This window comes from Emericellopsis atlantica (genome assembly GCF_019669845.1).
Source record: "Emericellopsis atlantica unplaced genomic scaffold F5Z01scaffold_70, whole genome shotgun sequence".
Classification (NCBI taxonomy): domain Eukaryota; kingdom Fungi; phylum Ascomycota; class Sordariomycetes; order Hypocreales; family Bionectriaceae; genus Emericellopsis; species Emericellopsis atlantica.
In genome coordinates this window covers 1-26,283 of record NW_025764772.1, presented here as the reverse complement: position 1 = coordinate 26,283, position 26,283 = coordinate 1, and the positions used below count along the sequence as shown (strand labels likewise).

At 56.1% G+C, this 26,283-nt stretch overlaps 9 protein-coding genes across 9 annotated transcripts; 4 read left to right on the top strand and 5 right to left on the bottom strand.

Moving 5' to 3' along the window:
• Positions 1-1,872: 1,872 nt before the first annotated feature.
• Positions 1,873-4,046, top strand: F5Z01DRAFT_515437 (uncharacterized protein). The gene is made up of 3 exons (XM_046260384.1): positions 1,873-2,119; positions 2,175-2,331; positions 2,383-4,046. The coding sequence occupies exons 1-3, from the start codon at positions 2,064-2,066 to the stop codon at positions 3,976-3,978; spliced, it is 1,809 nt and encodes a 602-aa protein (XP_046113351.1). The 5' UTR covers positions 1,873-2,063; the 3' UTR covers positions 3,979-4,046.
• Positions 4,047-4,443: 397 nt separating this feature from the next.
• Positions 4,444-6,664, bottom strand: F5Z01DRAFT_515450 (general substrate transporter). Its single transcript, XM_046260385.1, has 3 exons — positions 6,458-6,664; positions 5,994-6,269; positions 4,444-5,940 (listed from the first exon to the last, which is right to left on the bottom strand). Exons 1-3 carry the CDS (start codon positions 6,571-6,573, stop codon positions 4,608-4,610), a joined length of 1,725 nt encoding a protein of 574 aa, XP_046113350.1. The 5' UTR covers positions 6,574-6,664; the 3' UTR covers positions 4,444-4,607.
• A 2,770-nt stretch (positions 6,665-9,434) lies between these two features.
• On the bottom strand, positions 9,435-9,842 carry F5Z01DRAFT_641212 (uncharacterized protein; the record flags this gene model as incomplete). The annotated part of the gene is made up of 1 exon (XM_046262565.1): positions 9,435-9,842. One exon carries the CDS (start codon positions 9,840-9,842, stop codon positions 9,435-9,437), a length of 408 nt encoding a protein of 135 aa, XP_046113349.1.
• An 80-nt stretch (positions 9,843-9,922) lies between these two features.
• On the bottom strand, positions 9,923-12,082 carry F5Z01DRAFT_515132 (interferon-induced GTP-binding protein Mx). The gene is made up of 2 exons (XM_046260381.1): positions 11,590-12,082; positions 9,923-11,539 (listed from the first exon to the last, which is right to left on the bottom strand). The coding sequence occupies exons 1-2, from the start codon at positions 11,642-11,644 to the stop codon at positions 10,026-10,028; spliced, it is 1,569 nt and encodes a 522-aa protein (XP_046113348.1). The 5' UTR covers positions 11,645-12,082; the 3' UTR covers positions 9,923-10,025.
• A 93-nt stretch (positions 12,083-12,175) lies between these two features.
• F5Z01DRAFT_669252 (flavocytochrome c) lies at positions 12,176-14,570 on the bottom strand. The gene is made up of 3 exons (XM_046264410.1): positions 14,280-14,570; positions 14,158-14,226; positions 12,176-14,104 (listed from the first exon to the last, which is right to left on the bottom strand). Exons 1-3 carry the CDS (start codon positions 14,311-14,313, stop codon positions 12,321-12,323), a joined length of 1,887 nt encoding a protein of 628 aa, XP_046113347.1. The 5' UTR covers positions 14,314-14,570; the 3' UTR covers positions 12,176-12,320.
• A 766-nt stretch (positions 14,571-15,336) lies between these two features.
• F5Z01DRAFT_515366 (uncharacterized protein) lies at positions 15,337-16,600 on the top strand. The gene is made up of 2 exons (XM_046260383.1): positions 15,337-16,354; positions 16,403-16,600. The coding sequence occupies exons 1-2, from the start codon at positions 15,722-15,724 to the stop codon at positions 16,433-16,435; spliced, it is 666 nt and encodes a 221-aa protein (XP_046113346.1). The 5' UTR covers positions 15,337-15,721; the 3' UTR covers positions 16,436-16,600.
• Positions 16,601-16,764: 164 nt separating this feature from the next.
• Positions 16,765-18,418, bottom strand: F5Z01DRAFT_678677 (transmembrane amino acid transporter protein-domain-containing protein; the record flags this gene model as incomplete). The annotated part of the gene is made up of 3 exons (XM_046265465.1): positions 16,765-17,036; positions 17,105-17,457; positions 17,508-18,418. 3 exons carry the CDS (start codon positions 18,416-18,418, stop codon positions 16,765-16,767), a joined length of 1,536 nt encoding a protein of 511 aa, XP_046113345.1.
• Positions 18,419-19,809: 1,391 nt separating this feature from the next.
• On the top strand, positions 19,810-21,864 carry F5Z01DRAFT_684597 (oxidoreductase molybdopterin binding domain-containing protein; the record flags this gene model as incomplete). The annotated part of the gene is made up of 6 exons (XM_046265943.1): positions 19,810-19,930; positions 20,121-20,325; positions 20,385-21,000; positions 21,052-21,207; positions 21,232-21,527; positions 21,609-21,864. 6 exons carry the CDS (start codon positions 19,810-19,812, stop codon positions 21,862-21,864), a joined length of 1,650 nt encoding a protein of 549 aa, XP_046113344.1.
• Positions 21,865-24,019: 2,155 nt separating this feature from the next.
• Positions 24,020-25,792, top strand: F5Z01DRAFT_631749 (uncharacterized protein; the record flags this gene model as incomplete). Its single annotated transcript, XM_046261813.1, has 2 exons — positions 24,020-24,358; positions 24,836-25,792. Coding segments are annotated over 2 exons (1,296 nt in total), but the record flags the coding sequence as incomplete, so codon positions are not given.
• Between the last annotated feature and the right edge of the window lie 491 nt (positions 25,793-26,283).

Below are 26,283 nucleotides of genomic sequence, written 5' to 3'. Positions count from 1 at the left end.
CCCCCCCCCCCCCCCCCCCCCCCCCCCCCCCCCCCCCCCCCCCCCCCCCCCCCCCCCCCCCCCCCCCCCCCCCCCCCCCCCCCCCCCCCCCCCCCTGAGACAACAACTGGCGAGGAGTCGTCATTTCTCCACTGCTCGGACTGGCCACATCGCTGCAAGAATTATCTACATCACCTTTCTCTCCCTCTACATCTTTTCCATCCATTGTCAACATCAATGATCGCAAACGGTTCAGCAGTCCTCGACATTTAACGTTGGGCTAAATATAGATATAAGGACGGGACGGGAGGGGCCACTGCACAGCTTAAAGTGGGGCTGTCTAATCGGCGCGCAAGGCTGGGCTGGGCTGGCCAGCTGCCGGACGGGTCAGACAAATGTCGCAGGCGGCAGGCCAAGGCTACCTAAGTAGGGCTGTGATAATGAGTGGCCTGACAGCCGACCAAGATGCGTAGCCATGCATGCTTTCCGCGTGTTGACTGCAACCCTGGTCGCCTGCCTATGCGAACCAGGACGCGTGTCTGAGACTCGCACTGAGCTCTATTTGCCATGGGGTACCAGGAGCTATAGGAGCAGATTTCGGGACGGAGACAAACGCACACAAGTCAACGTGAGAGTGAGGTGTGATTTCGTCAGCCTGCTGTGCGATAGCGATCACAGGATGTTCGCGCAAGGACGATGATGACATGAACCTGTGCGCTGGATCCTAAAGTCTGCCCTGTACGACGATGACGGGTCTCTGTCCGTCTTTGAAGCGATTGATGTGTTTATTTCGCGGAATAGTCGCCAAGTACCTACCCATGGCCGGCAAATCGTGCGTCGCGCGGTAAGTCGATGTCCTGTTGTCGTCTCAGATTGCACTGCCACTTTCGCGGGGATTGTGTGCTTGCTCGGACCTGTTCGTGCAGGACGGCATCACATCGAGTCTGGGCGCGGGGGGACCAGCCTTGGGCTCCAGTCAAGCATGGACCATGCAACGGCTCGACTTGGGGTGCTCAGGGAGCGTGAATGAAAACATTGAAGCTCGCGGTCTCGCTATTATCATTGAGCGCGCAAAACCAAGGGAGAACATTATACATCACTAGTCTCGTGGTATAGATTAGATGGTGGTCGGTCGGTATTGATTAACTCTAATCTCCAGTCTTGGAGTACGGATGGAGGCAGGTACCGAGCGGGGCCGGTCCTGCCATCGAGACTCTGGATGACGGTAGGAACGATAAGCCCTGACTGCAACGTTTGAAAATACCATCGCGAGCCTCCAGTCAGGCTCTAGGGCAGTGCCCGGACATGGAGTGGTGAGGACAATTGATGATGCAGGCGCTCGTTCGTTCACTGGCAGTGAACAGGCTGGTACAGTGGTGTAGGTAATCAATCAAATGGCAGGTGCGACACTAAGCTAGGCGGGCTTACATGTGATTGGCGCAGCACCAGTGCCCCGCTTATTCCCGCAAGGCAGGCAACTCGAACATTTCTCTGCGAGCAGCTCGAGTGCCCGCCCGTCGCCCGTTCTTTGGGCCTCCCTCTTCCTCCAGTCTTCGACAGACACGATCTCGTCTATTATTAGCATCACCCAACGCCAGATTCAGCCCGTCGACCTGCTGCACAACCACCACGCACGACGCATCTATGCTACACTACGCATCCGTACACTATCCGCACACGTCCCTACTACGCCATAGCTAGCTAGGTAGCTGCCGAACGGCGACGCGACGAGCAAGACATAAGGGATCCTCGTCCCTCCTGAAGCTAAAATCTTTCGGCCCCTCCATTATCACCGTTAGCATCAACCGCAAAAGCTCTTCCTTTTCCTCTTTACTTTTCCTTGTCTGTTCTAGGTCTCCTTTGTCTTGTGCTTGGGATACCCTCACTTGATACACCGGCAACGACCCGGCTTCAGCTACTGGCCGTCTACCGCACTATAGCCTGTCTCTCCGCCTGTCTCTCTTTCTTTTGCGACACTTGCGACAATCTGGCGCAACACGCGACGGTCGCCACTACGACTGGACCCATCGCCTACACGACCCAGACGCCAGTGAACGCGTAGAGCATACGCAGAGAGCGCAATCATGGGTCGTCGGAAGATCGAAATCAAGGCGATCAAGGATGACCGCAACCGCTCAGTGTATGTCTTGCGCCTGTGGCGCTACTCCCACCAGACGAATGCTAATTCAGACCAGCACGTTTCTGAAGCGAAAGGGCGGTCTCTTCAAAAAGGCCCATGAGCTTTCCGTCCTCTGCTCGGTCGATGTCGCCGTCTTCGTCTTTGGCAACAATAAGAAGCTGTACGAGTACTCGTCGAACGATATGCGCGACCTGATTGCGCGATACCAATTCGTGAGTGCGTCCCGGCACGATACTGGCTCTTAATATTGACAATCATGGCAGCATGGTGGACCCAACGAGCACAAAGGCCCCGCCGACTTCAACGGCGGCAACGACGACGACGATGACGAAGAGGGCGACGGTAGCCCCCCTCAGGCTTCCGAGAATCTCGATCAAAGCCACATGGTCAACGCGAGCTACCATGCCCAAGGCCCCCAAGTGCCCTTTCCGCAAATCAGAAACCAAACTGCATCAGCATCGCCGCCCATTCCCAACGGCGCCGTCTTCCCAGGTCACCCCCACCAGCAGCGTGGCCACACGCCTCAGGGCAGCATTTCGAGGCCATTGTCACGCAATGATGGACGGCGCGTCGCGCCCAGCATGATGGCCCAGGGCCCCCATGGTGGAATGACATACATGCCGACACCGCCCATCTACAATCAGCAACAGAATCAGCAGCACCAGCACCAGCACCAGCACCAGCACCAGCACCAGCACCAGCACCAGCAGCATCTCATGCCCCAGCATGCGCCTACTGCTCCTCACCACTACACGTACCCACCGCAGCAACAGCCTCAACAACAGGCGCCCCAGGCCTACATGGAGGAGCGCCGTCCGTCCGCACCGCCCATGTACACGCAGCCTCCTCCCCAGACAGTTGCTGCCCGTGCCGACCCTTCACCCCCTCAGCCCCAACACCAGGCGGTCCCTCGAGCTCCCACCAAGTCTCCCCAGCCCAGCGTTCGGCCCCATGACCCTCAGCCACCACCTCCGGTCCGTCCCAAGACTGAGTCGCAGGAACGTCCTCAGCCGCCCCTGCTCAACACCGATTCTGCTATCAGGAAACTTCCTCAGCGCAAAGGACATTCGATCTTCACTCCCGTTGAGGAAAATCGGTCCATGCTGTCTCAGCATCTTGCGGCGTTCGCCCCCGAGTCCATCAAGACCGAGAATGGCTTGGCCACGATGCCAACAAGCCGACCTCACTCTACAGATATGACTGCAAGCGCGCGCACAGTCTCGCCCCCTCAAAGTAAGGGTCGTGCTTCCGTCGGCCCTGTGCCTGAGACCACCTTCACGCCGCCATCGCGATCCAACAGTTTCCAGACTAACGGCTCGGCTGGTGGACAGCGACCTCGCGGCCCCCGTCTCACCGTGCAAATCCCAGACGAAGAGTCCGAGCCTGGCAGCGCAACCGAATCAACTTCGCCCAAGGCGGAGACGCGTCCTGGTCAACAACGGCAGAACTCGAATTCGTCCATCGTCTTGCCCGCCCCGTCGCCTTCAGCCGGGCCAGGTCTACTGTCTGCCGGCGCAACTGGCCCACCAAACCCTTTTGCGAAGCCTCTTCCCCAGCAGAACATTAATGCCGAGACACCAGCTTCTGCCCTTCCCTCCCACTTTATCAGCAACAACTTCTTGCCCAGCCCTAGTAGCTTCTACAATGACTGGAACTTTCGAGCATCCGACAGCAACACGCTGCCGAGCCCACTGAACTTTGCGACACCTGTAGGACCCTCTGGTCCCAGCTTTCTCCGAGAGGACAATGCTACCACGACTGCTGGCGCCAACAAGCGCAAGAGCCCGGAACTTGCCGAGAATGAAGGCTCTGAAGGCACTGATGTTACTGGCGAGGCCAAGCGCGTCAAGGTGGAATAGCCTCAGTTTCCCGTCATTTCGTCTTTTCCTCTCCTTTTCTCAGAGATACCACTTTTCTTACGACTTTATCGTCTATTCTTGCATATGAGCGGCGCGATCCATCGCTGGCGTTTGGCTAGAAGTGCTTTGTTCACGCTCAGTCGGGGTTCATTTCGTGAGCATTTACTCTGCAACGGGTCCGAGTTGCCCACACATACTTACTACGATTGCACTTTTTTTTTCTGTTGGCATGATGGAATTGTCGAAAAGCTTTTGGAGTTTGGTTGGCACTATCAACGGCCGAAATCGACGGGTATAGCATGATGGCGGCGTTCTGGCGTTACGGGAGCATGGATGGTTTCAGGGGGGAACAGAGCCATGACGACATCAAGGTATGCGTCCGCGCACTTGTAGTACATCCAAGCTCGAATAAATTCACATTTCGTAATATCGGGGTGCACCATTAAAACTCCTCCCAGGGTATTTATGCTCACGACATGTCTTGTCAACAATGGCATTCCCAAGTCAGTCAATCCGGAGGCCGATTCCTCAAAACTCCATCCCGCGAAAACTCCAACGCTATTAAATCCCAATGGGCGAAGATATCCGTCATCAAAGAACGTCACATAGTACAGGCAGCTCCGGGCGGGCTAGTACGAAAAGTCGACTTCCGCCATGACCGGTTGGGTTTTGTTTTCGTGGGGTCTGTTGTCGTTGCTCGATGCGCCCTCGCTGTGGTTGGCGGTTGCTGATGATGCAGCATCACCGAGCGTCGTTTCGCCGCTGGCTTGCGATTCCGTTGACTGCAGTTCGTGCTGCGACGAGGGGCGAGCGCTCGGCGACCACCCTTCGTCCACCATTTGCTGGAAGCTCCAGCTCGGCTCGAAATCTTTGCTGCGCCATGCATGCGGCACTCGTTCGTACATCTCGTCAATCTGCTCCAGGCTGATCTTGCTTGTCTCGTACACCATGAACCAGACGAAAAACACCGCCACTAGGCAGAATGCCCCCCAGATAAAGAAAATCTTGGATCCAAAGTCGGCATGACCGGGCCCATTGCCCACCATGTAGGGGCTTGAATAGGCGATGGCAAAGTTGAACAGCCAGTTGGATGCTGTCGACACAGAAATAGCCTTGGCGCGGACCTTGAGAGGATAGATCTCCGACGTGACAACCCACGCCACCGGACCCCACGACGCCGCGAAGAAGAAGACGTTGATGGCACAGAAAACAATCAATATCATCTGCGCAGCCTCCTGTAAGTCCCTGCCGGCAGCCGCAGCGAAAGTGGCCATGAGCAACTGGCAGGTCGCCATCCCGGCTGCCCCTACCATGAGCAGTCTTCGACGGCCCCACGACTCGATAACGAGGAGTCCAGGGAACGTGGAAGCGACGTTGATGGCGTTCATAATAAGCGCCTTGGTATAGGGACTTTGCACCCCTGCACCGTCGAAGAAGGTCGTACTGTAGTACATGATGAAATTGATGCCAGTAAGTTGTTGCAGTATTTGGAGGGCACAGCCAGTCAGTGTCCGTCGCCGCAGGTGGGCAGAATTGCGGAAGATATCGCGATAGCCATCAGCTCCGAGTGACATCTCATACTGATGATTGGCTATGATCTCCTGCAACTCCTCCACCAAGGCAGGGTGTGTCATATCCAAGCGCCGCAGTCTGCTGAGTGATTGACCCGCGAGCTCGTGACGGCCCTTCATAATGAGGAACCGTGGAGTTTCGGGGAGGAAGATGAACACGCCGGTCAAGGCCAGTGCCGGCACGAATTGCAACCCCAGCGGAATGCGATAGGCAGCGGAGGTCTGCATGCCCTCGGTGAGGATGTTGACGACCGATGCGCCGAAGAGACCAATTGTGATGGATAGCTGGTAGGCGCACACCAAAGTTCCACGGACCCATTTCGGTGCCATTTCCGACAAGTACAAGGGAACGATGACTGATATCGAGCCCACACCCAGACCTGCCAAAGTTCTAGGAGGTCTTCAGTCAGCATTTGCACGTGCCCTTTTCCATCCAATACATACCGTCCGCCCAGCATCATCGGCAAGGCTGAGGCACAAACTTGGCATATCGCACCAATGCAGAAGATGCCCACAGAAATCAGGAGTGTATTCCGTCGTCCAAGTGAATCGGCCGAGGGTGCAGCAAGCAGGGCTCCAACGACCGTCCCTGCGCTGAGAATGGCGACCAGAATCGCCGAGTCGTCTGTGCATATATCTAGCCGATTCCTCTCATCGACGCATTCTACGGTTCCAAACTGGTTTTTGAACGCGCGCATGGCCATGATACCGTTTATCGCTCTGCAAAGTTCACGTTAGCCACGTGGTCGTCGGCAAAATTTAACTGCTCGCGGTTTCGCGCGTGCCCCGGCGCGTGCATCGCAAAGTGCCGGCCTGCTTTTGCCCAAGCCCGGACATTGTTCGATCCGAGGAACGCACAAGGGGATCGAATCGACGCTCGACTGGCAAGGATCGGGTCGCGAGCTTACCCAGTATCATAACCGAACAACACACCGCCGCAAGCGACAAACAAGCCGAGAAAGATGGCGGGTCCTGAGGAGCCAACGACATCGTCGGGCTTGTGCCATCCCATGGCAATCGCCATGGTTGTCGTTGGGTTCGTCAATCCAGGGTCGGTCGGTAGGTTTCGTCGAGCACGTCGGTGGCAAAGTAGACAAAGTCTTCGTTTCGAGCCGGGTCGGAATCGCGAGGATGTGTCGAGCGACAAAAGTGGTCGGCGGGCGACGAGTGTGAATTGTCAGGGTCGAAAGAGGAGAGGGGACTGGAGATGGTGATGGAGCGGGCGGATTGGCGATTGAAGACTGGACAGGACTGGACTGTCTGTGTGTGGTCTGGAGTGCTCGGGATCGGACGGCAGGAGCGACTGGACCGGGCAGTCAGTCAGTCAGGGCAATCAGTTGCCTGGGGCATTTGCTCCAGGGGACACGGACCCCGGGTGGGCCGCTGGCGGCAGCAGCTGAAGTCAAGCCGACCTGCGTGGCTTGACTTGGCTTTGGTGCCTGCTCGGATTTCCGGAGTCCAGTCGTTCACTACCTAGCCTAGATCGTGCGTGCAGTCCTTGACAAATCTGCGCAGATTCAACAAAGACATCGCCGAACATTATCGCTCTAGCAGTCACTGTCTCATATGAGTCGAGTCTAACCAGGGCACACTAACTGTCGCGCGATGGAGCCTGTGGGCGGTGACTCGGTCCAGTCGTTCCAACCTGGCATTCCAATATGTGTGTGTGATTGGCTTATTTCGGCTGAGTATTCTCCCACCTTGCCCGTTTCAGCACTGGCCTGTCTTCCCCAGATCCCTTGGTGAGCGAGCGAGTTTCGGAGCGAGCAACTAACGATACTCTCTTGTTGATTAGAGCAAACAGGGGCCACTCCGAACATCGTCGTCGACGAGATCGCTGTGGACCTAGCATCAATCAGTGGGAATGCAACGCCTTTCTAATTATTACAGAACTCCATCTCGGTCACAAGGAATGAAATTCGAAATGCCATGCTAGACGACATCCGCGGTGCGGCGGCCATCCGCCACTGCCATTAGCCATTAACTATGAGAGCCATGCTGAGCTGGACAGTGCCGAGTATCTCTTGATAGAAGCTGACTTGTCTCAGGTCTGGCATAGATCGCAATCATCCCTAGACAGCGCTTTGGCTGTCTTACACTGAGAGCGTGAGCTCTGGCGCGACATCTGACACGCCAAGTAATCGTGGCGCACAACCTCTCTATGATGCCTACATGTAGGCGTTAATCTGTAGGAAATGCGGTGACCCTGACTCATCTACTCTTTGTTTTGTCACGGGTCCATTAGCATGAGGCGTAAACGGACTAATCAAGCGTCTTCCTCCTTCCCTTCATCAGACTGCAGCCCTCCCAGCACGCAGGCCATACTGTGCTGGTCAACGGTAGTAGCACTGTCAGAAATGCGGCCGTCAGCGTGCCAGAGCACAGTCGTTGTCACGAGGTTCTGGACCACGCCTCTGTATGCAACCCAACCATGTTGCCGAGAACCGGCAGCGGCGTGATCGACTCTGCTGGCCGCCTGGCGCGCGGTTCCTCCCATGTGGTGGTCACTTGTCAGACGTCTATTTAATGATGTGACGCTGCCTATTCAGCACAGTACGCGAGATGGTTCACGCCGGAGTAGGTAAATCGACTATTAAAACGACGAGTATCAGCAGCCAGTCTCCGGAGAATTTGATTTATCAGTTCGGCTTCCGCGGCCATCGAGCGTCAATTCTTGCGTGATTTTAATGTCGGCACAGATCTACTTGACACTGCACTGTGCAAGTCCGCCAATTTCCACAGTTGAAATACAGTGCGATCAAATTTCCCCAGACCCAGGCTGCAATGAATGGCGGGGAAGCTCCACTGCTCCGCAGCCAACCTAACTTGAACTCAGGTCCCCCTCGAAACGCACATGCATCATGGCGATCTGATGCTTCGTGTCTAGACCCTGATAAACTAGTCTACGTAGCTGTTTCCGGTGCTACGCTGTTCCCTATGTATTTTGTATGGCATTCGAATGAGCGAGGTAAAGCGCACGTTACGTGCGTGTAAGGCGATCGGTGAATGCTTCACATGCTTGGCCAAGAGTTTTTTGTTGCTTGGCGCGTTGTAAGGATGAAGACACTGGAGCCGTTCTTGCCGGCCCTTGCAAGTGCCCAGATATGACCATTTGGATAAGCTTCGTTGGTTCCAATTATTACATTCATAAAGACATGCTTACACGCGTGTGGGTTGCCGTAGTTCACGAACGGTCTCATGTTGCCTCCTTCCACAATTGGCCCTTTGGTTTAGGGTTAATTTGCATTTGACGTTTCCAGACCAACATCTTAAAGTACAATACGATTCACAATATCAAAGCTCGCTCTTTTTTGTAAGGCAGTGCCAGAATTCCGACTGACAAGTACGGTTGCTAAGTCACACACTATCAGACGTAGGGTAGGCAGCGATCCTCGTCTTGCCCCTCTCCCAAGTCGCTCCACTACATGTAGTCTAGGTTGATCTATGACTTTTGAGTGCATGTAGATTGCAGTAACATTGAATGAGATACTACGACAAATATTATCGTCACGGATCAATGACGTACAAAACAGCTTGCAACCTCTGGTGTTGCTAGTCTGGGACCGGGGCTCCCGGACATCGAGTCCTCAACTCATCATGTTCGGAAAGGTGGAAGGGCACAGGTCTCTGTCTGAATTAGCAGTCAGAGACAACATTGAGACCTCAGTTGACGGGGAATTATCAAATTGCAAGCTCTAAACCATTCTAATCAACTTGCCGCTGAATTCAAGCACCAAGTTTCCCCATTCAAATTCGGAAACTCCAAGAGCTACTGGACTGGTGAGGAATGTTCTTCCCAGAATCACAAACACCATTTCTGTGAGGCCCGACGACTCCAGCAAATTATACGGCAGCATTAAGCTCAGCAAGCTTGTGCAGACCTTCCTAAAGAGTGTTGAGCTTGTTCTGGAGGTTGCCGCGCTTCGCGGTGGACTCCTCACTCTCCCCAGCCAACTTCGTCACCGTAGTCTCCGATAAGTCAAAGATGGCGTTGGGCGACAGGATGGCTGGGAGTTGCTTCATGACGCAATTTTCAATGGCAAGGACGCTGACGTCGTCGATGAACTTTTCGAGGGCGACTTTGTAGTATGCCTCCATGGTGTCAATGGCACTGACAGCCGCATGCTTGGCCATATCGGCGTCGTCGTCGACCGCGCTTAGCGCGGACAAGAGAGTCTCTTTAGTGAGCGACGCGCTGGACCAGTTCGAGTGGTGCGGGAAATGGGAGTCGAGGATCTGCTCGGTTCTCTTTCTCTTGCGGTTGTTTTGAGCCCTCTGAATGTTTCTTGCCATGTGCTGGTTGTAGGTGATGGGATGGCCTTCACCATGGGGCTTCAGTAGCTCGGACAGCTTCTCGTCTGCCCCTTTCTCGATCTTTATAAGAGTTGGATAGAGCAAAAAACGACTAACACGTGATGCCGTTTCACGATCCATTGATTCGTGCAGGGCGTTGTTAGTCACGGACCTTACTGCCTCCTAGATAGTTCTCATGACTCCGCGTGCCATAGCGTTCCAGGGCTTGCACTGATCGCCGAATAGGTCTCCAATAACCTGAGGATTGTAGGTACATGGGAGCTCTCTTCCCTTTCCCTTGCTCAAGACCGTTTGGACGTGGAGGATGTACTCCCCGCGTGGAATAGCGGCCGGGCCATCAACGGTAGGCGGCACGCCGTCCTTATGCTTCTGCATCAGCAAACTAGCCGTGGGATCTTCCTCGTCAAAGATCTCGTGAGAATGTCCACGCTTCTGCATACTCTCCGCGAATGCTGTAAGATGGCTGGCGACGCGTGCGCGGAGACGATTCTCATCTTTCCCTTCATTAGGGAAAAAGCTTCGATTGGTGTAGTCGCCATCAACAGCCGCTTTGACGAGGCGGGAAAACGCCTCACTGACATGGCACAAGTACCGGCGCTGCTCGTTAACAGTGGTTCGTGTATCTCCTAGGCCCGCGAGCTGGCTTTTGACCGCATCAATGCGTTTGCAGATCTCGTCGAGGAGCTGAGGGAGCTGGGACACGATATGCTGGCGGAGAACTTTGCTCAGCCTCGCCACCAAGTGGGCAACGCCAAGTTGTTCAGGATCCAAGCGGTTCCAGTTCCTCTCCTCGAAAAACTGTCTCTCCGAGCCGTCTCGTTGCTCCGCTGTCATATCCCGCTCCTTCCAGTCCCTGTTTTTGACAACGTGCCAGCCGAGACGCAAGTTGACGTCCTTATTCTCGGCCAGCGTGATGTACGTCTGCTCATCTTCGCACGCGTGGTCGAGCTTGTCCGGTTTCGTGATGAGCCCCAAGGTACGCGCTCCTTCGGGATCCACCTGACGCGCACGCTCCGTGACAGACTGCAGGGTGAATTGCACATTGGCAGACACTACCGCGAGAATGATGCTCCGAGGCTTCTCCATATACGACATGACAAGCTCACGGACAATTTGAGCATCCTCCACACTCTGGCGCTTGTCGCCGGCCACAAACAAACCAGGCAGGTCGACCAGAGTGAGGCGACTCAGGTTTGGTGCAGAGATCTCCACCTTTAGAGTGTCGTTGCTGAAACGCTTGTTCGTGTCACCCAGGCCCATGGCCTTTTCCGCATCGCGGATGACTGCACCCAGATCGAAATCCTCGGGGCTAGTGCTCGCCCGTTTGCTAAAGGACTTGAGCGCCTTTCTCTCAGCGGCAGAACGGCTATGACCAGCGACGATTGTGACTTGGACACGGCTGCGTGGGCTTGGGCGGAGGCTGAGTTCGGTGGCGAAGCGTGTGCAGACGCCTTGCTTGGCTGGGAATGAGAGGCCCGAGATGGCTTCAAGCACAGAGCTCTTGCCGGAGGACTGATCACCGCAGACGATGATTTGAGGCAGATCGACGTATCGCTCCAGGCCAATGCAGCGGAGAGAATCGATGATGTCGAGAACATCTTGATGCTCCCTAGTAATGAGGCCATTCGATCCACCCGGTTGGCTGCCTGGGGGAGTGGAAAATCCTTCGAATAGTGCTACAGAAGAGGTCAGCGAGTTGTACATGACGGAGTACACTGGTGCCTACATGTCTCCTCCATCTTGACAAAGATTGGCGGTGATGGAGGTGTGAGCGGACCCATACGCAGGAGTGGAAGTGTTGATGGCGACAACGATTGTCGGGATCAACAGGTCATGGATGTTCTGCACTTAAATCTCGATGTTGGTAGGAAGCTCGAAGGATGTAGATGCGAGGTATGAAGAGATCTGAGGATCTAAGATCGGGTTGCTGAGGGATGCAACAGGCTCTGGAAAACGATGAGTGAGATGTAGAAGGAAGGAAGAGAAAGATAGAGAGGAAGGGGAGGAAGGGATGGCATAAATAGGCAAACGAGGCACGGGTTGAACGATTCGACGAGGCAGATTAGAGGAAGATGGAAATATCGAAGAGTTGGCACGTCCTTCATCTGAAGTACGGCGAAGTTGTCGAGGCTGGTTCCCAAGAGAAAAGGATGTAGAGTTCGATTGCTAGTGAGGGTCAAAAATCGGTCGCTTGTGTAGAAAGGAAGACATACTGAAGAAAGGAAGACATGCTGAAGACAATATTTTCCGCCAAGGTCTATCGCGCAGGTCAGTGACACTGTTGCAAAGTCAGATAGCTCGGTGTTGGTCCTCCACATGCGCGACTGGAATTTAGCAAGAGTTGGGGCAAAGCAATGCTGCATGCATTCATCAAACTATCAATACATCAAACGCCCTTATCCAAGAATCCGGGACATGATAGCCCTCGTACATATTTCGAACTCGACCCGGCTTTTCTCAAAACTCCAAACTGGGCTCGACGCCCTTGACCCGCCCAATCACTTGTTGCGGCGCATACTTGGGGATCACCTCGTCGTCGTGGAGCATCTCAAACTCCTCTGTGGCGTCGCGTCCCATAAAGTTCATGATGGCCTGGGGACCACCGGGGTGCTCGTCCAGCCAGTTGGTGAGGTCCATGACGACGCCCTTGACGACGACCCAGAGATCTTCCTTGGTGTTGTGCTTGGCCACCTCCTCGAGAGTGAACTCCTTCTCGGGGATCTTGAACTCGCTGGGCTTCTTGGGCTTGGCGGCAGCACCGCCGTCGGCCTTGGCCGGCGTGGGGCCTGCAGCGGAAGTGGCGGCCTTCTGGGCGAGAGACTCGGAGCCGGCGCCGGAGGCGCCGCCGTTGGCCCACTCGACGGTCAGCTTGCCAGGGGCCGAAGGGTCAAGATGGAGGGAGATCTGGCCAAGACGCTGGGCAGCGCCAGTCTGGCCCTGGAGAGCCTTGCGGAAGAGGAAGTTGCTAGCAGTGTCACCAGCAACGCGGCCGTACACGACGCAACCGAGCAGCGAGGAGCCACCAAGACGGTTGGCACCATGGACACCACCCGCCAGCTCACCGCAGGCGTACAGCCCCTCGAAGGGCTGCTTGTCCGAGTTGAGAACCTCGGCCTTGTCGTTGATCTCGATGCCGCCCATGGTAAAGTGGAGCACGGGCTCCATCACGGCGACGTGGTAGTCGTCGTTGATGTCAAAGGGAAGGTTGTGGAAGAACTTCTTGCCCCAGGGGTCCTTCTGCTTGCCGTCGGCAATGGCGTTGTAGGTGGTGAAAGTCTTTTGGAGGTGCTCAGGCTTGCAGCCAATCTCCTTGGCGAGCTCCTTGCCAGTCATCTTCTTCATCAAGCCACGGCCAGAGTAGTGGCGGGTGTGGAAGTCGAGGACGTTGGAGGCCTTGGAGTTGAGGATGAGGCGGATGGGGAACTTGTCCTTCTTCTTCTCGTCCCACATCATGCCCGAGACGTAGTCGCGGTGGCCGAGCTCGTCGCAGAAACGGTCACCGTCAGCGTTGAGGAGCAGACCGCCCTCGCCACGGAGGGCCTCGGCCGCCAGGAACTTCCACTTGGAGCCGGGGTCCTTGGGGTCGACCAGACCAGTGGGGTGAACCTGGACCTTGTCCATGTCGATTCCGTTGCCGCCAATGGCCATGACCATCTTTTGGCCGTCACCAGTGGCGTGGGTGCCGTTTGTGGTGGCCAGGCCGAAGGTGTCGGGGCGGTGCTGCTTGAGGAGCGAGGAATCGGTAAAGTCTGCGGCGTACCCACCGGTGGCCAGGATGACGGGGCCTTCCAGCGACGCGGACTCGCCGTTGTGCTCGTAGGTGACACCGGTGACCTTGTTGCCCTCCTTGTTCAGGCTGGTGACTCGGGCCTTCTTGATGATGGTGACGCGCTCGGGCTCGTTCTCGGCAAGCTCCTCCAGGCGCTGCATGAGCGCATAGGTGATGGCCATACCGGGGAACTTGGCATCGTGGCCACGGTGCGTACGAGGCTGCGAGTGGCCACCAAGACGCGAGACGAGCGTGAGGTCGAGGTTGAAGACGTCCTGGAGCCACTCGACGGCGGCGGCGGACTTGTATGTGAGGACCTTGATCAGATCGGGGCGAGCCTTGTCGCGAGCGGACTTGAGGGTATCATCGTAGAATTGCTTGACGCTGTCGGCAATCTTGTGGTCGACCTGGGTTCGGGTGAGGGCACCGTTGATGCCGGAGGTGGCCTTGGTCGAGTTTCCGCCAAAGAAACCTGGTGTGGTCAGCCGCTAGCTCATCGTCAAACATCCGCTGCGCTGAACGAACCTTGCTTGTCGAGCACTGTGACGTTGCCACCGGCGAGGTAGATGGTGTGTGCAGCACTGAGGCCAGAAACTGGTCATTTGTTAGCTGGGCAGCCCGACGCGGGGAGGTTCCTGTAGACTTACGGCCGCCGCCCACGACGATGACGCTGTTGGACATTGTGGTTATGTGTCTGCGCAAAGGAAAGGAAGGGAAGGGTATCACAGAGAGAGGCGGTGGTTGGGGGAGAGTTGAGATGGGGAGGAAGATGGAGAGAGATGAAGGAGAGAAAGATGAGGAGACGACGAACAGCCGATTCACGGACGAGAGTTTAAAGGGCCCAGTGGAGGATTGATTGGATGGATGGATGGCTTCGCCTCGGCGTCCAGCTGGAGAACGTGAGAATGGAGAAGCGCGGCGGCCACTTGACTGTCTGTGGGGACCCCAAGTCCGCGTCCCTTCCCTGTCCAGTCGCCGCCAGCCTCCAGGTCAGCCGAGGCCCAGCATCCCACTCGCGCCTGCCTGTCTCTGTGCTTTGCTCGAAGCTCCTTCCGCATGTCTGCTTATTCGGCAATCGGCTATTCATGCATTCAGGCAGACATTGCTTCTATAAGTGTGGTATCACGAAAGCATTCAATTTGGACAACTTGTCGTCGCCCAATGCGGTCCTTGTAGTTGTAGCATGGCAATTGAATTGCGCCTTCGGGTTATTACAGTGCGAGGCAGGCCACGGCGACCGTTGCCGTTTCTGTCCAGTTGAACGCAGCCGCTCCAGAATTCCTCCGCAACCGGGAAGCCAAAGGCATAGCAGACATTAGCAAACACGGTATCAATTATTCGTTGGAGATGTCCATTGTTCTAGGTTAGGCCTCACAGCCATTTCCCCAACTTCTCCTCATACGAGAGCAGTGGCATGATTTCTCCGTACCTTGCGTCTCGGCGACAATTCCGACAGCCTCTCGCGCAGAGCTGCGCCGAAGCTGCTTGCAGGTCCGTCGGGGTCAAAGCCGTCAGTGTCCGCCAGTATCCGCCAGGGACTGTCTCTCATTGTCCGCCCACGTCGAGCGCTATGATTATTGTCCCAATATCGGGCAAATGCGATATTACTTGAGGCACGTAGTCAATTGTCACAATGGTAGTATTGGCGACCATCATCACATGTGAAAGTGCTCGATGATCATCTGACACTTGCTCGCCTGACTTGCCTGACTGAGCAGAATCCCATGGCTTCTGATTGGCTGGATCCCCGGAATCCGCTCCTGCATGAGTCTGAACTCTGATTGCCGTTGCATGTGAAAAGCCGCCCACCGAGTTGGCTTTTTCACGTGCTGGGCTCGGGTCTTGCGCATTGAATGCTCCCGCCTACCCTGCACTCATCTCTGAAGCGGCCCATGATTCATGAACATTACCAGCCACTGGTCATTGCACTGCCAAACATAGCGCCTGTATACTTTCCAACAGTCTGCATATTATATACTTACTGATGCATGCCTTTAACTAGCCCCAATCTTGGTTGGGAACTTGTAGACCTTGGTGAACGGTCCAAATCACGTGCGCATGGGATTGCGGACATCCCACTTTGAACGGTATGACGTGGTGCTTTTCTTTGCGACCTTTTGTACTCGGCAACAAACTGGACAGCGCAATCACGAAGCCAAACCATCTCACAATGAAGGCTGTGATTTCATTACTGCTGACGCTCACCTCTGCTCTTTCACCGCCTCAACTGCCTCTGCAAGGCAACCTCCCGGCCATCATGTCCCCTTCCGATGATGCCCCCGCCCCTCAGACTCAGCCTGCAGTGCCCCTTGGGGACATCCTAGGCACCCAGCGATCCCTGACCACGTTCTCCTCATTCTCGAGGCTCTACGAGTCAACATCCTCGCTTCTACTCGACCTCAATACCAACACGACCATTCTCGCGCCCTCGAACGCGGCCATTGAGGCGCTGCCGCGCAAACCGTGGGAGGAGCCAGAGACGGACGTCAAGGCGTACGAGGGCGAGGCGGGACGAAAAAGGGCACAGGAAAACTTGAGGAAGCTCGTCGAGGCCCATCTTGTGCAGATGAGTCCGTGGGAGGGCAAGGCGAAGACGGTCAGCGGCGGCCACGACGGAAAGGGCAGAGAGGTATGGTGGGAGGAGAAGGACGGCAAGCGCGTGGTGATGCCGGATGGCGTTGAGGTGGAGAAAGTGGCCAGCCGTGTTGCCAACGGCGAGCTTGTGAGTGTTGACGATCGTCTGACTGAGAGAGAGCGCTAACCCATGTAGTGGATATTGAAGGGCGTCTTGAACTACGTCTGATAGAACACGAACTGTACGAGCTACGATGTAAACATGATCAGGGTATATACGGCTGTGTGAAAGTAAGCGTATGACGATGAGGCCTGCGTCCAGATGAAAATGTCGGAATGTGGCTTGTTCCCATGATGGCACAAAGCTGGGTCCTACGAGCAAGAGACGTCACGACTGGGAAGATCAAACAACAGCACGAGGCAGTGGCCGCGGGCGTCATTCGACTGGCCCCGGTCCACTGTAATGGTATCATTTTATCGAGCACGCTTCAGATGTCCTCACGCGTAAGGCCGGCAAACAAATCACGATGCAAGGACCTCCTCCCCCGCTTCCCGTCCTCAGATACCGTTACTTGCACACGAAAAGACACCAGGCACGGTCCCGGCTTCAAACGAGTCAATGATACCCTGGACACTGACGTACGTTCCCAGCGTCAGGTACATGACACCCGTGAGCATGATGATGGCGTTGAGCCCCATGGACAGGTAGTCGCCGACCACTGGACGCGTACGACCGATATTGACGTCGACCTTGCGCATGCGAAAGTAGGCCAGGGCCCAGAACATGAAGCCGAACCAGCAATTGAAGAGCGACGACATGACGGAGAGAACTGCGGGGTGTCAGTCCCATGAAGCTGCGCCGACGGTGGGGGACGGAAGGGGACGGGTGATGGCTTACGCGAAGAGAAGAAGGGGATGACCTCGGCGATGATGAAGGACATGATCCAAGATCCCATCAGGATGCCACCCCAGGAGGCCCAACCGAGCACGGTGTGGTCGCTGACGTGCCTCGTGTTCTGAAACAAGCGGAAGAAGAGGAAGCGACCGGTGACGGAGGCGTACAGGCAGCCGACGAAGATGATGGTCGGGACCATGAACGAGTAGGACACCTTCTTGTACACGTCGGTCAGAGTGCCGAATGCCGGAGTGACCATGTACTGGTTTCCGGTGTAGACGTAAATGACCGAACCGACGATGCTAAACATGATAATTTGAGCAAAGGCGCAAGCCCAGACCGACTTTGGAAACTCCCTGTTTGGTGGTCAGCAAGTATGCGCATGGCAGTCGCCGTCTGCACTTACCGTGGGTCGCGCATTTCAGCAATGAAGCTGGGCAGTGTCATCTGCCCGATGAAGGAGTACGACATGTTCATGAACGCGGCCATGCCGGTGACCAAGGTCGTGCTCTTGGGTGTCCAGATCGACACGATGGGCTCCCCTAGGGTGTCCGGGTCGTAGCCGGCGGGCTTGCCCTGGATCCCCGCAAAGGCCGTCGCGAGGATGACGCTGACAAAGGTAAAGGCAGTTGATCCGGTGCCGAGCTTGGACAGCATGTCGAATGTCCGCGGCAAGGAGCCGAACCAGCTGATGAGGGCCACGACACCGGCAAACATGACCGTCCTGCAGGCTATGCTGTCGGCCGCGGTCATGGTGTTGAGGTACTGCGCACCGACAAAGACGTGCAGGGCCTGGATGAAGGTGTTGTTGAGCAGGAACATGACGGCCGTCCAGTACCAGGCCCAGCGCTTGTTCCAGAAGAGCATCTGGCCAATGTCGCAAATGTCCCTGACCTCGGGGTGGCGCAGGCAGAACTCCCACAGGGTGAGACTCGTGTACAGCACCAGGAGCGCCACGACGACTGTGAGGATGAGACCCGGCACCAGGCCCAGGTAGCTGTATGACCAGGGGAAACTCATCATGGAGAGGACAATGTACTCGCTGAAGAGCAGACCGGCTGTCTTCTGCCATGAGCATGTCCGATATTGGATCGCGTTGCCCTCCTCGGACGCAATCTGCTTGCTGAGGATGGCGGCGGCCGAGTCGTCATCGGATACGCTGGCACTCGACGCTGTGTCGCGCAGATGCGCTGGCAAGGGCGCAATTCGCGGTCCCACGACGACGTTGGGCCCGCCGAACATGGATGCCCATAGCGAGGAGCGTTTCTGGTTTGAGCGGACGGGGGATTCGTCCACAACCTCCTCTTTGGAAGCCATTGTACGTGGCAATGTCTGAGACAGGCGCGGAAATGGGCGTGACAGGAACGCAGCGTAATGATGTACGCGGACAAGCAACAGGCCAGCAAGAGCAACAACAGGACCTTAATAAGGTACACGAAGCGGAAAATTGATTAAGGTTTGTTCTGGAAATGGGTAAAGAACCTAAGAGGACGTGCGGCCGGCACAGAGACGCCAGACTGGTTTTGTTCCACGACTTGCACCCACCCCCATGAAAAGCCCGCAGAGAACCAAGAAGGCGCTCCGCAATACTACCTAAACCGTTGACGATGTGTTAGAGTTACTGTCGCCTTGACTACTGCGCACTCACCTGTTTCCCAGGTCCAGTACTATCACGGCCTCGCAGGTCACATCATCGGGTAAGAAAATCGTGCATCCTTCCACATGCCGCTCTTCCGTAGGAACAAGTCCTTCACTACAGGCGATGCTAACAAAGGTGCCGTAGATGGTACTTGGCACGGCCTTGGCGGAACGGCAAGCGGCAAGTCGTCGGTACCTGAGCGCCGCGAGTGCTGATCGTCAGCTCCGGTTGGACTTGGAATGTAGGCATTCCCACTAATAGTGGGCATGGCTCGACGATCGGCTGCCTCTCACCAGTGCCACACTGGGGCAATCTGACGCCTTGTGGGGGATGACGTCGGACGCCCCAGCCCTGCTGGACGTTCTCCTCCGTGCAAGAGGCTTCAGTCGTCAGGTCCACGAACCTGAACCTGAAATCAAATGGCAAGGCTTATTAGCGAGCTTGTCGCGCAGGCGCATAAGACGAGTTCAGCATGTCCAGACCAAGGCCTACAAGTTGGGAATGCGTCACCTTGCCTGTGATCGCGCAACTGAAAAATGACTTTGCCTGGGCTGCCGGCGGCCCGAACTCTACCAAGGATGGGCTGATGGGGTCCAGGTACCGCGTCACAGCGCATCCTTCTCAGAACTTGGCATCTAATTTACAATTAGCCTATTGACGCCATCGATGATCGAACGGGCCAGCCAGTCTCCAGTCCGTCAGTGTCCAGTCCCTGGGAAGCCACTGATCTGATCAATCATCGATCCGATGCGGGGGAACAAGTTAAGATCCCGAACCCACCGAGCGAATGTCATCAATTGCCCGTTTGGGTAATTGCCAGGCCTCACAAAGGGCGGCGACCTGTCGAGCGCCAAGACCAAGATGTTTGACAGCAGGCTCTCCATGATGCCGCACGGCTTGCGCATAGTGCTCACTATCTCAAAAGAAGAAGACGTTGGCCGCAATGACCGCGCAATCAGCTTCATATTAGCACTCCCAACCTCACGCTCGTCAAACACTGTCACCCTGCAAGTCGAGCCAGATCTTGAATCGCGCGGGCAATAGCTTCAGCACATTCGTCAAAGCGAGAATGAGAAGCGAATCGCGTTGCGTGCTGTCTGCCACGGCGACTCGTAGCAGAAAGACACGGTTCACTTTAGCCTCAGAGCTACGATTCGCCGCCGCTGCGAGTCACGTGCATGTCAGAAAGGGTCCGGCGTCCTGTCACATAAGGTATCTCACTGGAAGATGCGGATGCGTATCAATGGATGCATAGGAGTTTTCCTCTACCCCTAGATGACAGCTCGCCTTCTCAACCTCTACGTGAAACCATCGATTCACCCTCGACTTCGAGAAAACACCTGCTGCTTTGCATTGAGAGACCTGTCAATGTGACGGAAGCACCAAAGACCACCAACCGCCCGGATGAGTGGATGATTGAGCAGGGCATGTCCGGCGCTGTGGTGCCCGCCCTAGACATGAGGTCTGGCACGACAGTCAAACTTCCCGTTCAAACATTTGGTGAGCTCACCAAGGATGAAGAGGCCATCCGGACGATGGGCCACCGCGACAAGCTGTTCGCTGCAGAGAGGAAAGGATGGAAAGGGCAAGTCAACCCACCCACTACAGTGAGACTGAGACCGACATAATGAAAGTACTGTGTAGGTTTGTCGAGTGGGGGGACGCTCCCGAGAAGCGCGAGGCAGCACACATAATCTTGACAGCTCAGACATTTCCACCCAATCCCGAGTATCAGTTCAAACCCATCCCTCCCACAAACCCTGTGCTGCCCGGCACTCGTTGGAAGATGTGGCATCACGCCATCGGAAGCGAGCTGACGGATGCGCCGTCCGACTCGTGGGAGCTTGTAGGCAAGGAGAAGCACCCGGACATGCTGCATCTGCTCCAGTTCCCCTACATTGCTGAGCCGCCCAAGCACCTGGTCACCGAGGATCTCATGACGCCCAACTCGCTGCACTTTGTCCGGAATCACGGCGGCATTCCCGTCATCGACAAGGAGCACTACAGCTTTCAGCTCGATGGTCTGGTGGCTCACCCTCAGTCCTTCACCCTGGACGACCTCAAGGACGAGTCCAGGTTTCCGCGCATGGAAAAGACTGTTGCCATGCAGTGCTCCGACACGCGCCGCATTGAACAGATGCTCAAAAACCCCGGACAGGGCGGCGAGGTGCCGCAGGCTCCGTGGGCAGAAGGTGCCATTGGATGCGCCCATTACGTCGGCATCAGTCTGAAAAAGGTCATCAAGGCCTGCGGAGGATTAGTCGAAGGCGCTAAACACCTCGAGCTTTACGGGGCGGACACCTAATTCAAGGACAACAAGCCCATGAACTATGTTGCCAGCGTGTCTTGGTCCAAAGTCAAAGCCAGCGAGGTCATGCTCGCATGGGACATGAACGGCCAGGGCTTGCCGCGCATCCACGGCTACCCCCTCCGCATCATGGTGTTTGGCTACATTGGTGCCCGCTGCGTCAAGTAGCTGTATAGGATCTAGGCCATTGCGAGGCCCTCGCGGGCCCCCATGCAGAGCCAGGAGTACCTGTACTTCCCCCAGCAGACGGGCAAGCACAACCTCAAGTTCACCGACGGCATCCAGATCCAGGAGACGCCCGTCAGCTCAGCCATCATGTCCCCGTGGACCAAGCAGGTTGTCCTCCACCACGGCACCATTCGCTGTCAGAGATGGGCGTACTCGGGCGGCGGCCACTGGTCCCAGAGCGTCGAGCTGTCCAACGATGGGGGGTTCAACTGGTATGCGGCTCCCGAGGCGAACCTATCCAAGAAGCACAAGTGGGCGTGGCGCACCTGAGAGTTCGACCTTGCCTGCGACGTGGAGGCCTGGGCGGAGATTGTTGTCCGGTGCTGGGACAGTCCCCTCAACACGCAGCTTCCCGAGGTGCGCACGGCCTGGAACTGGGGGCTGCATGTGACGAGCTCGTGCCATCGTATCATGGTGTACAGCGTGAATGCCTCCAGGCCGGCGACGCAGAAGAGGCTGAATGAGTTTGAGACCAAGGGCATCCCCTTTGCGCCTGTCATGGTGCCCTTAGCGTTTCCGCCGCAGACGGAGTCCGAGTATGAGGAGTACTGGAAGGAGCATGACCCGCGTGATGCGGAGGATGGTTAGTTCTGGATCTGGGTCTGACCTTGTTTGCAAAGTTGGAATATTGTCTAATACGGGATACTGAACTTTCAGATGGCCCCATCACATCTAGGTGGTGCTAGCTTGTTTTGGCCTCTGTCTAGATCCTCACGGTGGCTTGAAGAAGTCGCTACGATTGGGGTACGAGACAGGGGTCCGCACGGATCGACCAATTGACACACGCACGGGAAAGCCTCAGCAGCTTGGGAAAGATATTTGAGTTTGAACTACAAGCTACATGAGCCCTCCATGTAGGCGAGTGCAGTACTTTATATGCTGGAATCTTGCAGCTGCGATATACCCTGGCAATCCTCTGGTTACAGGGTTCTACACTGAACTGAGAACTGATAGCAGAAACAAGAGGACTGGAACACGAAAGACTGGCCCCGTTGGCTCGTAAGCGCAGCCCTATGCACTAGAGGGCGGGACTCGAGTAATATACCCCCGTATCTGGCACGATCAAGGTTTCGATAAACACTCCGAGGTGGCTTGGTCTCGGAGTTGTTCCCAGGCGTGTCTCACGGCTTCGAGGCCTCGGTCACCTCGGATGATTGTTGCCGTCTGCAGCCTCCGCACACTATTGATGAAGCCACAAAATCAACTACTCAGCCCAGAAGAGCCCCCAGGAACACGAGTCGTCACATATGCGCGACATAAGCACACGTGGCCGCCACGTTCATCGGCGACAGCCTTGGCCCTTGGTTGGTCGCCGACTCCAGTCATCCCATCAGACTAAGTACTAGTCTAGTTAGTGACGATACTAGTCTACCTGGAATCCGGGGTTGGCGGCGTTGGCGACTGGGGCCTGGGCCCTGGGCCGCTTGGCAGCATCCGCTCGCCCCGGACCTTTGCCGTCCGTCATGATCGATCAGTAACATACCAGCTACATGGTTTGAGGGTCTATCAATAGTTTTCCCCATTTCCTGGGTCCTGGTGTTACCGTAGGGTTGGCCGTGCCTTGGAGTCTTTCCTTGACCAGCATTCGCTGAAGATGGCGGTCGTGGCCGAATGGAAGACATGTTGAACCCCACGCAGAGATGTGCGGGCGACCGACGGCTGAAAATGCCCGAGAACGGTAGAAGAAAACTTTCAGGAGGGTTCGATGACTTGGGTCGAGCGACCAGTGGTGGCTCGCCCTATGCTGGGGTCCCATCTGCAAGAAGAACGACGCGACGAGTTCAATACGAATCACCTCGCCCGAATTTGACCTCGCCGGACTACCTGTGTCGTGGCATTAACTTTCAATAATTAGCGGTCCTGAACTTCTCTGGCCCCACCGGACAGGGGTCCGGTTTCCGATCTAAACTAGGCACAAGTGGGCGGCGACTGGAATGTCATTCCACAAGGTGACGAGAGAAGACAATGGGGTGCCGGGATTGATTACTGGAGTCTGGAACAGCCGCAGCCCCACGTCGCAGACTAGGCACGGGTAGACCCCATAAGTCTCATACTGTGATCTGCAGGGTCTCGTCGTCCGAGTCGACAGCTCTGGTCATGTAGTATACAGTCAACCACGGCGTCGTGCTGCGTACAGCTAAGATAGGCTGCATTTCGACATGTAAGGTTGAAACGACAGCATGCAGGAACAAAACGAATGTGGAGTTATGCCACCATCCGTATTCGCTCACTAAGAAACCCAACAATCTTAAGCTTCGATGCGCAAAGCAGCCCGCATGTTGGCAGTCACCACTGTGGCCTAGTCCGCGAGGAAGCCCATGTGCACGGAAACCTGGAACTGAGCACTGGGCAGCATAAATGTGACTAATTCATCAGCTGCTTGTCCACAGGTGTGATTGCAAATGGGCTGCCTCGAGCCCTCGACTCTTACCCATCTGGACCTACTCAGCCGTTGTGGCTGGAATTTGCTGCCTATAGTACCAAACTTTCTCCTTCTATTTATACTGACATGGGAAAAGCGTGACTGAGCCGAGTATCAGGCGTTGGCGAAAGGGGGTGGTAGAGCTTCGTATCCCAGTCTGCTGCTCTCAAAGACTCAGCTCGTCCATCGCCGAGGGGCCTTGGGCGAGGTCGTATAAGAGTCAATCATGGAGTCTGCATGGGAACGGACTTTTGTCAGAATATTCTGGGTACATTTGCAGACGCCTCAGGGATCACCTACTACCAAAGGCGAGCTATAATCATGTTCTTGCACGTCTACATCGCTCTTTTGGGCGTCTTAGCCAGGACAATCTCGGCCTATCCACACCACAACAATAATGCCAACACTACGCACGTGACGCACCACGTCTCCTATACGACGGAGATTGTGAGCAAGCTGATCACGTACTGCCCCTCGCCCACCACCATCATCCAGAATCACAAAACCTATGTCGTCACGAAACCTACCACCCTGACTATCACCGACTGCCCCTGCACGGTCACAAAGTCAAAGCACCCGGAGACGACTGTTTTCCGTGGTCCTCCCAAATCAAGACCGCACAAGGGTCCGGGCGAAGGGGTCATCACCAAGTATGTCACGGTCACTGTCACAGAGGCCGCCCAGACCGTCACTGTTCATGACTGTCCATATGGACAGCCACAGAGTCCCACGCAAGGGCCTAGTGCACCGAAGGGACAGCCTCAGGGACAGCCACAGGGACAGCCTCAGGGGCAGCCTCAAGGACAGCCTCAAGGACAGCCTCAGGGCCAGCCTCAGGGACAACCCCAGGGACAGCCTAAGGGGCAGCCTCAAGGACAGCCTCAAGGACAGCCTCAGGGCCAGCCTCAGGGCCAGCCTCAGGGCCAGCCTCAGGGACAACCCCAGGGACAGCCTAAGGGGCAGCCTCAAGGACAGCCTCAAGGACAGCCTCAGGGCCAGCCTCAGGGCCAGCCTCAGGGCCAGCCTCAGGGCCAGCCTCAGGGCCAGCCTCAGGGCCAGCCTCAGGGACAACCCCAGGGACAGCCTCAGGGGCAGCCTCAGGGACAACCCCAGGGACGACCTCATGGCAAACCCCAGGGGCCTGAATACACCACGGAAGTTGTGGATAGGTTGACTACATACTGTCCACAGCCAACAACATTGATCTACAATGGGAAGACCTACACAGTTCCGTCCCCGACTACTCTTACCATCACAGACTGCCCTTGCACGATTGTCCGACCCATGCCAACGGCCACTGTCGTACCTTTTGTTTACTACACAACAGAAATCGTCGACGTGGTTACGACATACTGCCCTCATCCTACAGTCATCACTCAGGGAACAAGGACGTATACTGTCACACGGCCCACAACTTTGACGATTACGGACTGTCCATGCACGGTCACCAAGCCCATTACCACCGTCACAGTCACCAAGCCTGGGCCTACAAAGGCAACCACTCAATCGATTACGGCCACCAGGACAAAGTCAAAGACAAAAACTAAAACTAAGACTAAGACCAAGACCAAGACCAAGACTAAGACGGAGGCAACACGCACCACAGGCACAAAGACCGCAGAAACTACCACGGGTACCGGAGGTACCACCGGGACCGAGACCGCGACTAGTATGGAGACCACCACTGGCACTGAAGCCACCACCGGGACTGAAGCCACCACTGGCACTGAAGCCACTACCGGGACTGAAGCTACTACTGGCACTGAAGTTACTACTGGGACTGAAGCTACTACCGGGACTGAAGCTACTACTGGCACTGAAGCCACTACCGGGACTGAAGCTACTACTGGCACTGAAGTTACTACTGGCACTGAAGCTACTACCGGGACTGAAGCTACTACTGGCACTGAAGCCACTACCGGGACTGAAGCTACTACTGGCACTGAAGTTACTACTGGGACTGAAGCTACTACCGGCACTGAAGCTACTACCCGCACTGAAGCTACTACCGGCACTGAAGCTACTACTGGCACTGAAGCTACCACTGGCACTGAAGCTACTACCGGCACTGAAGCTACTACTGGCACTGAAGCTACCACTGGCACTGAGACAGCTATGACCACTGACACGTGGGTTGAACCCACGGCAACGACTACGTGTACAGACACCCAAGAGACAGACCATCCGAAGGGTCCAGGAAAGGGCCATGGCAAGGAGCATGGTCAAGATCACGGCCAGAGTAAGGATCAAGGCCACGGTGGCGGTCAGGGCCACGACCAGGGACAAGGTCAAGGTGACGGTCAGGGCCAAGGCCAAGGTGATGGTCAAGGTGATGGCCATGGCCAAGGCAGCGGCAATGGTCAAGGTGATGGCCAGGGCCAAGGCAACGGTCAGGGCGATGGCCAGGGCCAAGGCAGCGGCAATGGTCAAGGTGATGGCCAGGGCCAAGGCAATGGTCAGGGCGATGGCCAGGGCCAAGGCAACGGTCAGGGCAGCGGCAATGGTCAAGGTGATGGCCAGGGCCAAGGCAATGGTCAGGGCAGCGGCAATGGTCAAGGTGATGGCCAGGGCCAAGGCAATGGTCA

Bases quoted from the DNA above. Each gene is read 5' to 3' on its own strand.
- F5Z01DRAFT_515366 (XM_046260383.1), top strand. From the start codon at position 15,722: ATGACGTGGTGCTTTTCTTTGCGACCTTTTGTACTCGGCAACAAACTG. The intron at 16,355-16,402 runs GTGAGTGTTGAC...TAACCCATGTAG, and splicing joins GTGTTGCCAACGGCGAGCTT to TGGATATTGAAGGGCGTCTT.
- F5Z01DRAFT_669252 (XM_046264410.1), bottom strand. From the start codon at position 14,313: ATGTCCAACAGCGTCATCGTCGTGGGCGGCGGCC. The intron at 14,227-14,279 runs GTAAGTCTACAG...ACAAATGACCAG, and splicing joins CATCGTCGTGGGCGGCGGCC to TTTCTGGCCTCAGTGCTGCA. The intron at 14,105-14,157 runs GTTCGTTCAGCG...TGACCACACCAG, and splicing joins CACAGTGCTCGACAAGCAAG to GTTTCTTTGGCGGAAACTCG.
- F5Z01DRAFT_515132 (XM_046260381.1), bottom strand. From the start codon at position 11,644: ATGGGTCCGCTCACACCTCCATCACCGCCAATCTTTGTCAAGATGGAG. The intron at 11,540-11,589 runs GTAGGCACCAGT...CCTCTTCTGTAG, and splicing joins TGTCAAGATGGAGGAGACAT to CACTATTCGAAGGATTTTCC.
- F5Z01DRAFT_515450 (XM_046260385.1), bottom strand. From the start codon at position 6,573: ATGGCGATTGCCATGGGATGGCACAAGCCCGACGATGTCGTTGGCTCC. The intron at 6,270-6,457 runs GTAAGCTCGCGA...TGAACTTTGCAG, and splicing joins TTGTTCGGTTATGATACTGG to AGCGATAAACGGTATCATGG. The intron at 5,941-5,993 runs GTATGTATTGGA...AAGACCTCCTAG, and splicing joins CCGATGATGCTGGGCGGACG to AACTTTGGCAGGTCTGGGTG.
- F5Z01DRAFT_515437 (XM_046260384.1), top strand. From the start codon at position 2,064: ATGGGTCGTCGGAAGATCGAAATCAAGGCGATCAAGGATGACCGCAAC. The intron at 2,120-2,174 runs GTATGTCTTGCG...AATTCAGACCAG, and splicing joins GATGACCGCAACCGCTCAGT to CACGTTTCTGAAGCGAAAGG. The intron at 2,332-2,382 runs GTGAGTGCGTCC...CAATCATGGCAG, and splicing joins TGATTGCGCGATACCAATTC to CATGGTGGACCCAACGAGCA.